General features: G+C 43.5%; 2 protein-coding genes across 5 annotated transcripts in view; one reads left to right on the forward strand and one right to left on the reverse strand.

The window, feature by feature from the left end:
• Positions 1-59: 59 nt before the first annotated feature.
• Positions 60-14,203, reverse strand: part of LOC125770438 (transcription factor Ken 2) — a 44,444-nt gene continuing 30,300 nt past the window's right edge. Inside the window, exons 1-6 of one of the 3 annotated variants that reach the window (XM_049440064.1) lie at positions 7,322-7,416; positions 6,653-6,818; positions 6,373-6,584; positions 5,577-6,298; positions 5,244-5,505; positions 60-5,134 (exon numbers count right to left, since the gene is read on the reverse strand). In XM_049440064.1, coding sequence (XP_049296021.1) covers positions 4,353-5,134; positions 5,244-5,505; positions 5,577-6,298; positions 6,373-6,584; positions 6,653-6,818; positions 7,322-7,388 — 2,211 coding nt within the window. In that variant the 5' untranslated portion in view covers positions 7,389-7,416 and the 3' untranslated portion in view covers positions 60-4,352. Of the gene's footprint in view, positions 5,135-5,243; positions 5,506-5,576; positions 6,299-6,372; positions 6,585-6,652; positions 6,819-7,015; positions 7,239-7,321; positions 7,417-14,203 lie in introns of those variants that run through there. The other 2 variants (XM_049440066.1, XM_049440065.1) reach the window with 2 other exon arrangements.
• The window catches only part of LOC125770518 (ras-related protein Rap-2a), a 117,449-nt gene continuing 110,830 nt past the window's right edge, over positions 7,585-14,203 (forward strand). Inside the window, exon 1 of one of the 2 annotated variants that reach the window (XM_049440219.1) lies at positions 7,585-7,696. The gene's annotated coding sequence lies outside the window, so the exon portion shown is untranslated. The remainder of the gene's footprint in view (positions 7,697-14,203) is intronic. The other variant, XM_049440222.1, reaches the window with a different exon arrangement.

The following is a 14,203-nucleotide window of genomic DNA, read 5'->3' on the forward strand; positions in this document are numbered from 1 at the left end:
AGTAATACTTTCTGTAATTTGAAAATTAAAACAAAAAAAAAACTCCAAAACAACGCATGTTAACGTAGCCATTTGCATGTATTTTGTTCTGGTTTTGATAAAGCATTTATTAAATAATACATTTCTACACATTCGGCGTTCTCGTATGCTCAACAATCGATTTGCTATATGTACACCGGAGTTTACTACTACGTCTACTATGAACAATGGTGTGCGTTTTTTTTATGCAGTTGTATTACAAAAAGGATCGGCTTATCGTAAATCATACACGGTAGAGGAATGGATGGATAGGGAAGAATGGGAGGACGGGGCGAAGGAGAGAAACGAAGTGGACGAAAAGGCGACGAAAGCGCGGGTTGTCGACACGTTTGAACGTACTGTGCTAGCTTACTAATTACTAAGATATAAACAGTAAGGGTTCTACCAGTTATTAACACTAAGCGGCGGAGCTTATTATTATTACTGCCGATTTTATACATTCCACTATACGCTAAACTGAACACGAACTCTTTCGAGTATAAACGGGTAAGATTTGTTTGTTGGGTGTTTTTTTCTTCTTCTCTATCTCTCTTCATTTACACACGATCCTCTTGGATTGCTGTTGAGCGATCAGTGTGCTATGTCTAAGTGTGCTTTACGGGAAGGAATATTAACACTACTTTTAAACCCTACGTTCAAGTGTCTTTTTTTTTTGTTTCTTGCTAAGAGTTGTCTTAAGTTTTCATGTTTAAGTGTGTTTCGATTTAAAAATTTACATTAGAACACTTTACTTCTATCTAGCGTTCGCGTGTTTTTTATTTCCTCTTCTTTGTTGCTACTAATAATCATCGCATGGTTTCACTACTCGGTGCATTTACGGAATGATGAACGGGGGCTTTCCTAATACTTACATCCTTTTTTTTCCAGTATCGAACCCAAAGCCGAATGCAACGCTATGGCGCTTTTTGTGCGAAGGGTTGATACGAAAATTTAAAAACAAAAATTTACATCCTCTCCGCACATTATGTCTTGGAAGCGTGTAGGAAAAGTGTGTGTGTGTGTCTGTATTTACTGTAATGCTAGGGGGTAAAAAAGGTTGGAAATCTGTGCATTTTACTACAGTTACATGCTTCATATATGTATGTATAAAAAAAGGAAACATGTGCACATGTCGTGTGGCGGGAGTTTTGAAGCTAAACGTTATAAATACACATCCTTCAATGAATTCAGGTTGTAAACCTTATATTTGCTGATTTTTTGGCATTCAAGCTTAGGTTCCCCATACCGTCCAAGTCGCCCCTTGTCACAGCAAGGTTCGTGCCTTGTCGGTCATACGGATTCCGTTGGTTTTTTAATTGTTTTTCATTTTTTTTTTATAAATTATTGTCCTTACGATAGAGTGTTGAGTGCTTGAGTGAAATGTAACGTTGAATAAAAAGGTGTTGGAAAGTATATTAAAAACAAAAAAAGGCGGGGAAAAAATAACATTTGCTTTTCGCCAGCCATTGTTAAGTGCGTTTGTTCCGCTTGTTGGTGCCTATTTACATAATCCACGCACCTCGTACGAAGTGTGGGTAGAGAAAACAAAAGGAACCCCTTTAATGGGTGCTAATCAACTAGATGCTACTATATTACACACCCTAGTACTATAGTACTTGGAGCACATTGCTGAAGAATTCTCTCTGGTTAAAAGCGTGACATACAGCTTCCCTGACTGACGCTTAAGATGCCGAAGAGAGAGACCCAAAACTTTTGGCTGCCAATACGTAGTGAGGATATAATATGCTGCCAAACCTCCTTTATGCAACACTACACTTTCGCTATCTTATATTGGTGTGATTTTCTTCCTCATACAATATGCTAACAAAAGAAAAAGTTTAAAATAAACATAAAACAAGTAACGAGAGAACGATTTAATTATGGTGCGTTTGTACCAAACTTCAAGCACAAACATGTCTTTTTTTGCCATTTGTTCGCTACTAGTTATGCTACATTGTATTTAAGTTTGTAACACTTACGGAATGAAAGAAGGTTGTCTGAAATGTCTAAACAGCACATTGGTGGCCTCCCAATGTTTGTCACGTTTGCCACGCGACAAAAAAACTGTTAACAGCAAACGCTAAAAAAAACAAAATTAATCTTAAATTGTATCCTTTTTTTAATGACGCCATGCTGCCTTTTTTTATTGCCAGATTTGCTAGCCATTGTTAGCTAATGCTTCTTGCCTACGATGCCCCTATACTTATAATTTGTACCATCTGTTTACTAATAACAAATTCCCCATCTTTCGAATGTCGTTCCCTCACGCAGATCACACGCATTTTAAATACCCACACACACAGACACACCACGCCATACGCACGCAAGGAGGCGTGTGCGTTTGATAGTTTGCTATTTATAATATATGCGTACGCTTAAGTATGTCCTTTTTGCTGTTGTGTTTGTGTTTGTTTACTTTGTTTTTGTTTTGTCATTTAACGGTCTTTTTTTTATTAGTATTACAGTGTGCTTTTATCATACTACTTATAAACTGTTCACAGTTTTACTGGAAACCTGGCAGTTCCAGTGCTTTTCATTTTTTCCTTTTTTTCCTATTTAAAATGGTTACACATTTCTCTTCTTTTGTTGCTTGTATGCTGTATCACCATTTGGGGTGTTAGTATTTTTTTATTTGTTTTAATATTTGTGGAGTATTAAGCAAAATATGCCGGAGGGATTTCCGGGAGGGATCCTTCTTTTACATTTTACACAAAATATATCCTTTCCAAAAGTGTGTGTGTGTGTGTGACTTCATGCGTAAAATTAAGCAAGTGCAACCAAAGCACAACGATACAGACCTGGATGAGTATTGGTAAGTGAACTTGTGCCATTATCCCAAAAGCTTATGTGTGAGACCTGCTCTCGTTTTGCACGCATCAAGTGCACGCTAGTTTCGGAAAATGCTTTTACATTCGTCGTTCCGCATACAAAAACTACGATGGATGAAGTGTTTTTCTTCTCCTATGTACGGACGCTGGATTTGTGAGAATTCTGTGCTGTAAGTTGTATATAATAGAAACAACTTCATTGCCAACATGCAGTTTTAAGCTTTTTCGTCTAAATTTCGGTAGCTGCGTTGTGATAACAAGCAAAGCTAGAATTATCTTTTGTCTATTTGTTTTTCTTTGTTTTAGAAAGCTCAATAATCGTTAACAACGAATAACAACGCGAAGGATAAAATAAATAAACCAACTCCTCTCATTGCAGCGAGTAAGTTCCAAAAGCACATTAATATCGAAGCAGAGGAGTTATCTGACCATCCTGGAACGGTGCAGCAAAACACAAAACACCCTCGGTACGGATAATGTAGGGGGGCGGTTTGAATATTTTCTTGATGACGACAATTAGAACGATGGAGAGAAGTGAACGCAGTTTGGCACGCAGCTCAACGGGTGAGTAAAGGGATGTAAAGTTTTGCATATGTTTCAGTTCTAACTACTTAACTGCGTTGACCGTTTCAATCATGCACATTATCAAGCGTATACACTAGTATCCCAGTACGACAGCAAAACGGTAAGAATCGACCGATGGAGACGCCTCACATTACCTCCCCTCCTGAAGTCTTCTTCTACGTTAAGTATAGCTGCTTTGTTTTGTTTTTTTTTCTTCTTTTTGACGATCACAAACGATGATAACGATGGTCGGTAAAATTCAGACGAAAATGTGTATATTAATTACGGAAGTACACCTATCGCGAGATCGCGCCCAATATTTGTCGATACACGCTGCCCAGAAACACTTCAACCACATGGTACGGTGGGCTCAAACAAATGGGTTTTTGAGTTTTGAAATGTTCAATCTTCCTGAGGAAAATCAAGGCAAAATTTCAAAAACCATTGTTTTCATGTCCAACATCTATCGGTGCGCGCACGTTGAGGCGATCACTTCCGTTACTACTACTGATTAACCACTAACACTACTTGGCTACCTTTTAGTGGAATGAATTGACGGAGTATTTCTGTGGGTGTGTGTGTGTGTGTGTTTTCTTTTATCTCCAGAAAAGTCAGCGTTCAACACTAGATTTGTTTAAATATTGGAAAGAGATGCATGGTTTTGCCAACCTCCTCCATTCCCGCTTGATACTACGCCTCCTGTGCTTTTTGTGAACGATATTGCTTCGATACGATTACCTGTCTGTCGTCGGATCGCTGGATCACCCCCTGGGGGAGGGCGAGGGATTACAGTGACGCGTACAGCTCGAACCGATGGTGACGCTGGAAGTAACGTCTCAGATAGCTCTGCTCGTACTCGATCGGCGTTCGATCAATCGGCTGACGAACGGTGGAGCGATCGCTAGTACCGGACAGTGACATCACCACCGGAGGCATTGCGTATCATTCGTGAAGGTTTTTGCTCAGTAGCAAGTTGTTATGGTGCCCGGACAGATGGCGAACCAGCTCCTGTAGCGTCTCGAAGTACAGTGTGCAGAAGCAGCACGTGTAGCGACCGCCCGCTTCCGGCGAGTTGATGATATTGCGATGCACCGAACAGAGATGCTTTAGCAGGTGCGCTTTTTGCTTAAACATGGCGACACACAACCGACACGCGAACGGTTTTTCACCGGTGTGAACACGCAGATGGGTCTTCAGGTTCCAGGACATGCCGAACTGTTTGCCACAGTACTCACACCGATATTCGCGCACCGGCGTATTACCACTGCTTAAACCTCCACCTGCTCCACCGCCTCCACCTCCACCGCTGGCGGTAGATCCGGAACCGCTGCCTGCTAAACTGCTGGCAGCACTGCCACCGCTTCCACCGCACGCTCCACTACCACCCGACCGAGCACTCAGTACCGCTTCGGCCTGACTGTTTTCAAAGTTTTTCATCTGCTGTATCAGTTCGGCAGGGCTGGTATCGGTGTTGGCGCTGGCCGCGTGCAGATACGGCACCGCTAGCAAATCCGCCGGTCCACCGGGCAGCGCAGCAAGGGCAGCTGACGGCCAAGGGTACACGAACGGTGCGACCGCTAGCTTGTTGTCGGCGCTGGGCGGACGTATCCGGTTGTTGTTATTACTGCTGGTGTTATTGTTGTTATTATTGCTGGACGAATGGTTGGTACCGAGGGCCGCAATGTCGGTGGGACGGGGTGTACCAGGTGATCCGGGTCTCGCATCTAGATCAGGGGGAAAAAACACCAAGGATGAAATAGTGGTGAATTAAGAAAGAACTAATGAGGAGTTCTTGACAATGGCCTAAGTTAATTGAGCTACCATTCGTCTTACCTGGCAGGTACGTCGGTGGTGCAGAGAGGAAGCACTTGCGTGTCCGCAAGTCCTCCAAATAGCTCGGCACGAATGGTGGATTCTGTGCCGGTGAGTTGTGAAATCCGGGCCGTCGCTTCCGGTGCGGTGTCACGACATAGTTGTCCGGCGAACCGTGAAGCAGCTCGTGCTCGAGCGGCTTCAAGGATTCCGCATCGGACTGTATGTAGTACGCTTTCCGCTTGGTACGAAACGGATCCAAATATCGTGTGGGAAGCAGATTCTAAATGAAGCGGAAACCAAAAAGCTCTGTTAGCGCGCTCGAACAAAACAGGTACACTGTCGCTGCCTTACCTTCGTCGGTGCGTTGCCTATCGTTTCGACATCGATATTGGCATCGTCCGAATCACCATCCTGATGCTGCTGCTGTTGCTTCACGATCGACAGATTCACCGGATCGGACGAGCTACGTCGCCGGCTGCGTAACGTCTCACTGCCACCGGCACTGTTCGGCGTTCGGCTGGTCGCTTCGGCACGTGCCTCCTCATCCAGGTCGCGATCCTCCACGTCTAGCTCAAAATCTTCATCATCTTCCGGATCGGGATCACAGGCGCTGCCACCACTGTGCCGAACGGATGGAGTCCTTCGGTCGACATTGGACGTGCGGGAAGCTTCAACCGTACCGTCACCACCCCCCCTGCTACTGCTCGATTCACTTCTTGCCTCACCCGCCGTACTGCCACCCTCGTCACCGACCGTTCCACTGCCTCCGCCGCCCGGTGCACTCCCACCACCGTCGTCCTCATCGTGCCGATTGATTTGCTGCAGGTTGTTGTTGCTTTTGATGATCGCCTCTTCGACCTCGTCCATATAATCGGCATCGTCCCGATCACCGCCATCCTCCGAGCTGCCCGCCGAATGGTGCTCCCGTTTCACGCGTACCTTCCGGCTCGCTGGACTACCGTCCCGGGACCCCGTACGGTCCTGCTGGCTTTTCGTGCGCCTTCGACGATGATCTAGTGCGCCAATACCCTCATTCCGGTTAATATCGACCAAGGGTTCTGACTTTTGTGATTCTGAAGCATGTAAAAAGAATTGTAACTCCTTAATGTTCCACTGCACACCAGCGTGACTCGCATCCACCACTTACCACTGTCATTGGAGCAGTCGGAGTTTTTCCATATGCTCGGCTTAATTTGTAATAACGCTAAGAGATCTTGCAGATGGTGCACCTCGTTGGCGGGTACATATACTTGGCCGGAGTACAGAAAGTCGAGAAGCAGCCGGAAGTAGCATACCTGCACATCCGGAAAGTATACGGTAGTTTCGCCCTCCAGCATTGGAGTCTCTTCCAAAATCATGCTGTGGAAATAGGCATACAGGAAAATTTTCAACTTCCATTCCACACACCGAGGTAGGGATTTTCTTACCGTATGAGTGGACTGGCAGCGGCCAGTACCAGCTTGTGTGCCCGCACAGTCTCCTTGCCATCGCAGATGAGTAGCAGATCGGTCGCATGCTCTCCGCGAAATGCTGCACCAATTTCCTGGAGTATGCACTCGCCGTGTTTGCTATAGTGCAGCATCAGCATTCTAACTGTAGGTGGGACAAAAAGAAAAAGGGGAACAAAAATTATTGATTTAATCAGAGCGATAAATGTGTGTAAATGTTTGTTTTTGAAAGACAATTTTTGCATTTGAACTTGGCCACCTGTCTATATAGAAAAGAGCAACAAAAGACAGCAACATAAATCATCAGAAGACCTAATTGGCAGTTGAGTGAATTTTTTTTACCACTTAATTAATAAAGTCCGTTTGAATCAATATTATCAAGAAAGTTTGACCCGATAGCGGATGATGAGTTTGGCACACAGTGCAGAAACGATGCTGTGTGTGGCCGAATGTTAACTGTGTTGGTAACCACGTTATAGCTAACAGATTAAAATCTGCAAACATAATAATCTTATCATTCGATTTTGCATAGTTTATTATCTTACTAATACTATTGACCACACCTAGTGGTGTAGGTATTAGGATCATTCGCTCGATTTGACAACGATGATGAGTATGTGTACATATAGAGCTAGTTGATGATTTTACCGTTATGCAAAGCGGGGTGCTCAGGTAAGCTTTGTTCCTGTGACACAAACACTAATGAACAAGCCATTAGTGTACACCTTCGCCTCGCCTGTGCGTACTGTTGCTCGGGCTTCGGTCGTATCGATATATCACGTATTCGGGTCCAAATAGCGAGGACGATAGGATGGAATTGGAATTGAACCTGGTTTCAGTGAGTGCAATTATAACATATTTCAGTGCTGTTTAGTGCAAAAGTGAAGTTCGGTAAAGTGACTAAAGTGAGTTTAATCCGTGAATTTAAGTGCGTGTATCTTAGCTGTATTGCGTGCTTGTAACAGTTTTTGTGATATGTTTCGGGACCGCTTGGCTTGAGCTGTAACAGGCGGCAGTGTGTGGGTGAGTAGCGTCTGTTAATTGTTGCGTTAGCGAGCAGCTCACAGTTTGAGGATAATGATCGACGCTTTCTTGTGTGGATCAGTTTGATAGCTTTTGTGGGGCAGGAACAGTGCGGTGTTTTGCAAATTACTAATTGCACGATCGAGGTTTATGAATTTGTCGATGGGACCACGTAGCCGGTGTGACAGCCAACACAAGGAGAGATGCGGCGATTTTTACTTTGAAAGAGTGAGAGAGAGAGAATTCATGATATCCGAAATTCACACCATTGCAAAGTAAACAAAATTCGATGATATCCTGTGTCCCTGGTGAGGGTTTAACGAACGCCAAAACGCGTTCCAGGCCGACCTAGTGCCACTACCACTTTTCATTTTCCATCCAGCGAAAAGCTTCCGTATCGGAAATTGGATTAAGGCGTAACGATTGTGGTCGGCTGTTACATAGGAGTGTTTGTCCATTTTTATTAATGCCGGTATTCATCACACTATGTTTCATAGCTTGAAATGCTGCGGTGAGAGCTGCTGCCCTAACATGAATTTAAAATCTACTTTTGACTTGTGCTGCGAGGGTTGCTGTAAAGCACCCCGTGGCAGCTCTAATTGAGATCTTTGCTAGACGTTGATTTGCTTCAGTAACTCTTCTCGATCTCTCACGCAGTCGGAATAAAATGCAGCTTTACAATAATAGGAGCAAATCAAATGACCATCCTCAAGCTTGAGGTGTTCAGTACAAGAAGAACCGATAGACGCCGCAATACAATATTAACCTTCAGTGCACCAGCTTCTACGTCTCTTATTCTGGAACTCTGCTGTTCGATTCTCTTAAACAAACACAATAATATCAAATATGAAATATGTAAAGTAATCGTTGTCGGCGTAGGTGAGGACAGACACAAATCACGGACCGATGCAGCAAACAGTCCGTTCAGCAAGTTCCGAATATTTAACTACGAATATGTTAAATCCAACATCGGTTGTGGGGTTCAAAAAAGAAGAGAAAATGCTTCTGATCAAATGATTGTGAAAAAGAGCAATAACAAATAGGTAATTTAAAACTAATCACCAGAAAACTAATGAAGAACTTTTGAAACAAAAAAGCAAAATTGTTGCTTGTCTTATTTTTGCAATCAATTTTGAAAATGATATAATTATTGTAACATCAAAACAACTTAGAAAATTCTATTGTTTTCAACAGCGCTGAATGAAGGAAAGACAACACTTTTTGTAAGAAAAAATAATTAATAATTTTAAACTTAAATTTAATACGCTTTCCTAAAAGTTTATTGAATGATCTCTCCCCTGAAAAGTTTAAAAAATAAATGAGCAGTAGAAATGGAAACATGATTCCTGCACATTTGCTCATTGAAGTCTATTTCAACACCTATCCCCAGTACAATACGCACAACTGGCCGTTGTTGTACGTACGATATATTTGTTCCCCTCTGGTGCATCATTTGTTGCCATTTAGCATCGTTTCGTTGCATTTCGGTGTGTGGTTTTTTCTATGTATTCCTAGATTGCACGCGGCATTATCAACAAACCGAACGATGCGCACGCGTACCTGCTTGGTGTGTATGAGAATGTAGTGCCAAAACAGCAGCGAAAAAAAAAATCAAACAATTGTGAGCAATGTGTATAGTATAGTGCAGCTACAAATGCCAAATCCAATGTCATTGTACTGCGATGTCACGACCATAAGGTAAGGTGCCGAATGTCTTTGCTTTGCGCAAGGCAAACTGGCACGCAGGAAAAAAAGGTTACCACTTTTTGGAGGGTGATTTTATTTGGTATTTGACATTGATACTCAACATAGGAATGACCATATATTTGACACTCGAAACAAAAAAACACGATTGTCTACTATCCCGAAGGACTCGCGAGGTCAAACTCCCCGACGGAGTTTTGTTCATTATGCAACACAATGATGATGCTCGATACGGTGCAAAAACCGATCGCGATCGTGGTTACCCCAATACCCCATACGAGGAAAGCAAACATTATGAATGTCACACACACTCAAAATCACATTCCACCCATGGTCATGGGGTTGCAAACGCGGCCGACATTGGCCTTCCATGCGTTCGCTTTTATCGCATTTTGGAGACTTCCGCGCGATCCTCCACACGTTTTGGGGGGCCTCCCTTCTCTTTTCGATGCCAAAATGGTGCCAAACTCTCCCCCCCACCCCTGCTAAACCCCACAAAAGTGGCCCCCCTCTTGATCGTCGTTTTGCTGTTTGGTAGACGTGACCGTGAAACCTGACAAAACGCACACACCATCCTGTCCTGGGTCGATTGCCATCACGAAAGGGAAGCACACGCGCGTTCACCTTCGTGACACGCTTGTCCTTCGGCGCGGTTACGTACGGTGCCCCCGTAATGCACGCACGTCCATGTGTCTCACGGTGCGTAAATTCGAAAGTCACTCTATAATCAGTCAAGCCTCAGTTCGTCAATGAAATTGTCACTGCCGGTTGTTGGCTAGCAGCTTGGCGCTAGGCTTTAAAGGACGTTCAGCTAAAGGCCATTTCTGCGGGGCACCAATATTACACTCGGAGTTTTCGGACATGACACATAGTGACGTTGGATCACTAAATAACCTTCCTGGGGGTGGAGAGGGAGCCGACAAGATCGCTTTCTAGTTTTATCATCACTTTGCTAAGCGAAAAAGGTAGGGAAACACATTTAAGAAAACAAAAAAAACGACTCACACGAGCGCACCGAACTCTGTTTGCCCATCAACGAGATGCCCACATACATTTTGCGGTATATAGATGGCAACCGGGAGATCTCCGTCAGCGTACGGTGAGTCAAGTCCAAGGTCATAATGAACCATTGGCCGAGAGGAAATGCTTTGAAGCGAGACGAACGATACGCAAACAGCCGTGGTGAGTGTTCTTTCGCCGATCTTTTCACCCAAAAACCCAAGCCAAATTTAAGATCCACCTTCCTTGTTGTCATTCTTCCGTTCCGCTAACCACCCTCCACCGACACACACAACCACTGGTTGAAGCTCTTTTGTTGGCCAATGTCTGTGGTATTTTCGCTCCAGACACGCAACTAACAGCCGCTTTACCTTTTTTGCACGATTGTTCATCTGCCAAAAAAATTTTGGTCTTAGTTCTGATGTTCTCTACTATAAAACTTGGTTTTTATTGCTATAAAAATTGAATTGTTGTGCAAACAAAATACTAAATTAGAACCTTTTTTATGGCATTAGTTTTTTTATAGCAAAAATTATTCATCTCAAAACCACAAAGAGCACGAAATTACATCACAAAATTTGTATCCTACACTGTTTCTTTGCATCAGTAGCACTAGAGAGGCAAAAATGCATTTATTAGCATGTCCTATTATGATAATTCACACATCAATAATTGATGAAATTCGAATGGTAAAGCTAACGCCTTAAAACTGGGCGCTTTACGAAGGTGAATGCACTAGCCGGTTGTTGCATCGATGCACCAAGCGATCAAGATGAAACTGTATCGTCACGAACGGGTGTTTTTAATTTGTTTTCATATTAAATACTTTTATCGATGCCTAATAAGTGGACAACGCGGATAAATAGTACAGCCCGGGTGGGTTAAAATTGTTCAACCATTTTTTTTATTTTATTTGGGTATTTTATATAAGTTATATTAACTGATTTATCAGATCGAGTTTAACAGAGCCATTTCCTAGCAGTACGGATAATCCAAAAAAGCCGGTTAAACGGAGTTTCACCGTACTTATAGTTCCTACTGTAGTGGAACGTCCCAACTACTATTTGACAAGTTACCGTTTAACCGGTTGTTGGTTGATTCGTGCTACTAAGAGATGACAGCTGCAAATACTTTTTGACGCGAGTGTCACGATCAGCAATATCGATCGATCAAAAACGATTGTATAATATTGATAAAATAGTTTTTTTAAGTGCACAAAACAATAACTCTGATAAGGAAAGATGACGTTAAATTTAAAAATTATAATACGTTGTACTAAAAAAATACTTTGTACTAAAAAAAACCTTCATTCCATACGCACAGTTGCAATGCGTTTCTAATAATGAAAAATCCTACAATCTGTGTCACAACAACAAAAAAAAAACACTACCTAGTCCAGTCCTTCAAAAAAAACCGAATGGTTTTCGCGAAATGATCCATTCAAGGTCACACGCTGCAGGGCTCCCGGGACCCCTTTCGAGAAAGGGAACTGAATCGTTTCGGTTTTAAAATGCGAAACCTCATCTCTCGCACCCGTCCTCACCACCACCACGTTTCAACCCAACGAAAACACATGCAGACAGGATAGCTGCGAGGAAAAGGAAAAAGCCTTTCCATCGAAAGGCCACCACACCCCACCATTCCTTGTTCCCGCGTCCCGTCGAACGTTCGCCAACAGGCAGAGTATGTGCTTTTACTTTTTTTTTGCCCGCCAAACAGCAGTGTGTTCTGTGTGCCTTTTTTGCTTTTCGCATTCTCGCCGCCGTCTGCGATCTGATTTCCTCTATGATTATATATTTCGTGTTTTTTTTTTTGGTTGCTCGGGGTGAGGGTGGGGGGATGAGGGGTGTACATGATTTATTCGCACAATTTCGCAGCACACATTGGAACATCGACGCACACACACACACACACACGGTAGCAATCATGCACACACTCGCACATACACCAGGGTGTTCGATCGGATTAGTGAAGTGAAGTGGCGGTAAACGCGAACGCACAAATGGATGTCAACCCTGCGGTAACCTATTAACCGGTTTATGTGCGTTCATTACACACACATGATCATCGTCTCTCTTTCTCTCTCTATTCTCACCCTTTACCGCTACCCCTATTTCACCCCCTCCCAGCAGAAGTCCTTTTATTTCCCTGTTCTCTCGCTGCTGTTGTGATGCATTCATCGGTGTGCTTAGATTGCAAAACCCTTGTTCTGACAGTCTAAAATTTGACTAACACATCGCAGCCTGCTGTGTGGATCGTCGCATCTAACGAATGCAGGGAATGCAGCGGGATGGTTGGTTGGGCGGTGTTGGCGGTGTCCACTTCACTGGAAAGGTGATGCATGAAATATATGTATGTATACACACATACAAACACACATGAAAGCATATATAATTGTAAGGCCCCTTTTTTTATCCTTTCGCTCACAGCGTCCCATATTAGCAGGGTTTGTCGCTTTTTGGGGGAACACATCTTGGTGGTACTTCATGAATCACACGGATGAACGCTAACACTTGCTGATGCTGATTAGAATGGCCCCGCAAGCGCGTGCGAACGAGAGAGAGAAAGAGAGAGATAAAGATGATTCACCCCAACTACAGTGAAGCGCCGATTATCCGTGCTCATCGGGACTCAGCCCTTGCCGGATAAGCGAATATCACGGATAATAGGCACAACTCTTTTTGTTGATAAATATCAGTGTTTAGTGTGTAATGGGTGGATTTTTTTATAAAGGTAAATGTTAATTTTCTTATTTACACTTTGCAAAGTAAATCTGTTCTTTTTTCGAATATGAGCAAATTATAAATTCCCAATTGAAGCTAATATTTCTTGCCATCATCGGTTTTGCATTTCATATGTCAATTCTCCTTCGGAAGTGTCATTTCCGAGATGCACGGATAATGAGGCAGCCGGATAAAAGGTACCCGGATAATCGGCGCTCCACTGTACCTTTGATTTTATAGCACCAATTTCCGAATGCGTTTATTATCGCCGCCGCTATAATTTTGCACTAGAATTGGAAATTGGCACCGAAAAGCGAAGTTTTTTTTATGGGTGACAAGAAAATTTATTCCCGCATAACCTACTACAATACACAGCAAATTGCTTCATTTCTTCATTTCACGCGCGTACTCCCATTTATCCGCGCGCTCGCGCGTGTGTGTGTCTGTGGATCAACAGCAACAGCCAGCAGACAGGAAACCCTACCCTTTGCGCAAAGCGGCTGCCCGTTTTGTGATGTGAGCAACATGTGAGGATTGTTGCACAAGCGAAACGAAGCGAAGAACGCAAAAAGAAAGGGAAACGGTGCTTCACCACACACGGTTGTTGGGGTCTGGGCCACACCGCACAACCAGACTTTCACGGTTTTGCACCGACTTTTCAAGGTCACACATTCTCTTGTTTCGTTCGCTGCTTCTTTATCGTCGGGTTTTTTTCTTTCTTTCTTTATTCGCTTTTTCGGTGTTCATGCTGCACCGAACCGAAAAAGAAGTAACAAAACAGAAGAGGAGAGAAGAAGAAAAAAACTTTACACAGGAACACTTGGCCAGCGTGCCTCAGACGCTCGCGGTTCAGCTTCTTCGCACGACTTAGACGCAGCAGACTCCTGCCCCCCCATCTTACCCTTTCACACCCCTTTTCTAACCTCACCCCCTTCCCTCTACGTATTTTTGCAGTTTTCTTTCCTGTCGCTGGGCCCTGGCTGCTCTTCGCGGAACTTTTGTGTGTGTATGTTTTAGTGGTATTTTTTTGCTTCACTTTTTCTGCCAATCTTCTATTCAAATCCTTTCGCTTCCTTCCCCT

Source organism: Anopheles funestus, chromosome 3RL, assembly GCF_943734845.2.
Source record: "Anopheles funestus chromosome 3RL, idAnoFuneDA-416_04, whole genome shotgun sequence".
In the NCBI taxonomy this organism is placed as follows: domain Eukaryota; kingdom Metazoa; phylum Arthropoda; class Insecta; order Diptera; family Culicidae; genus Anopheles; species Anopheles funestus.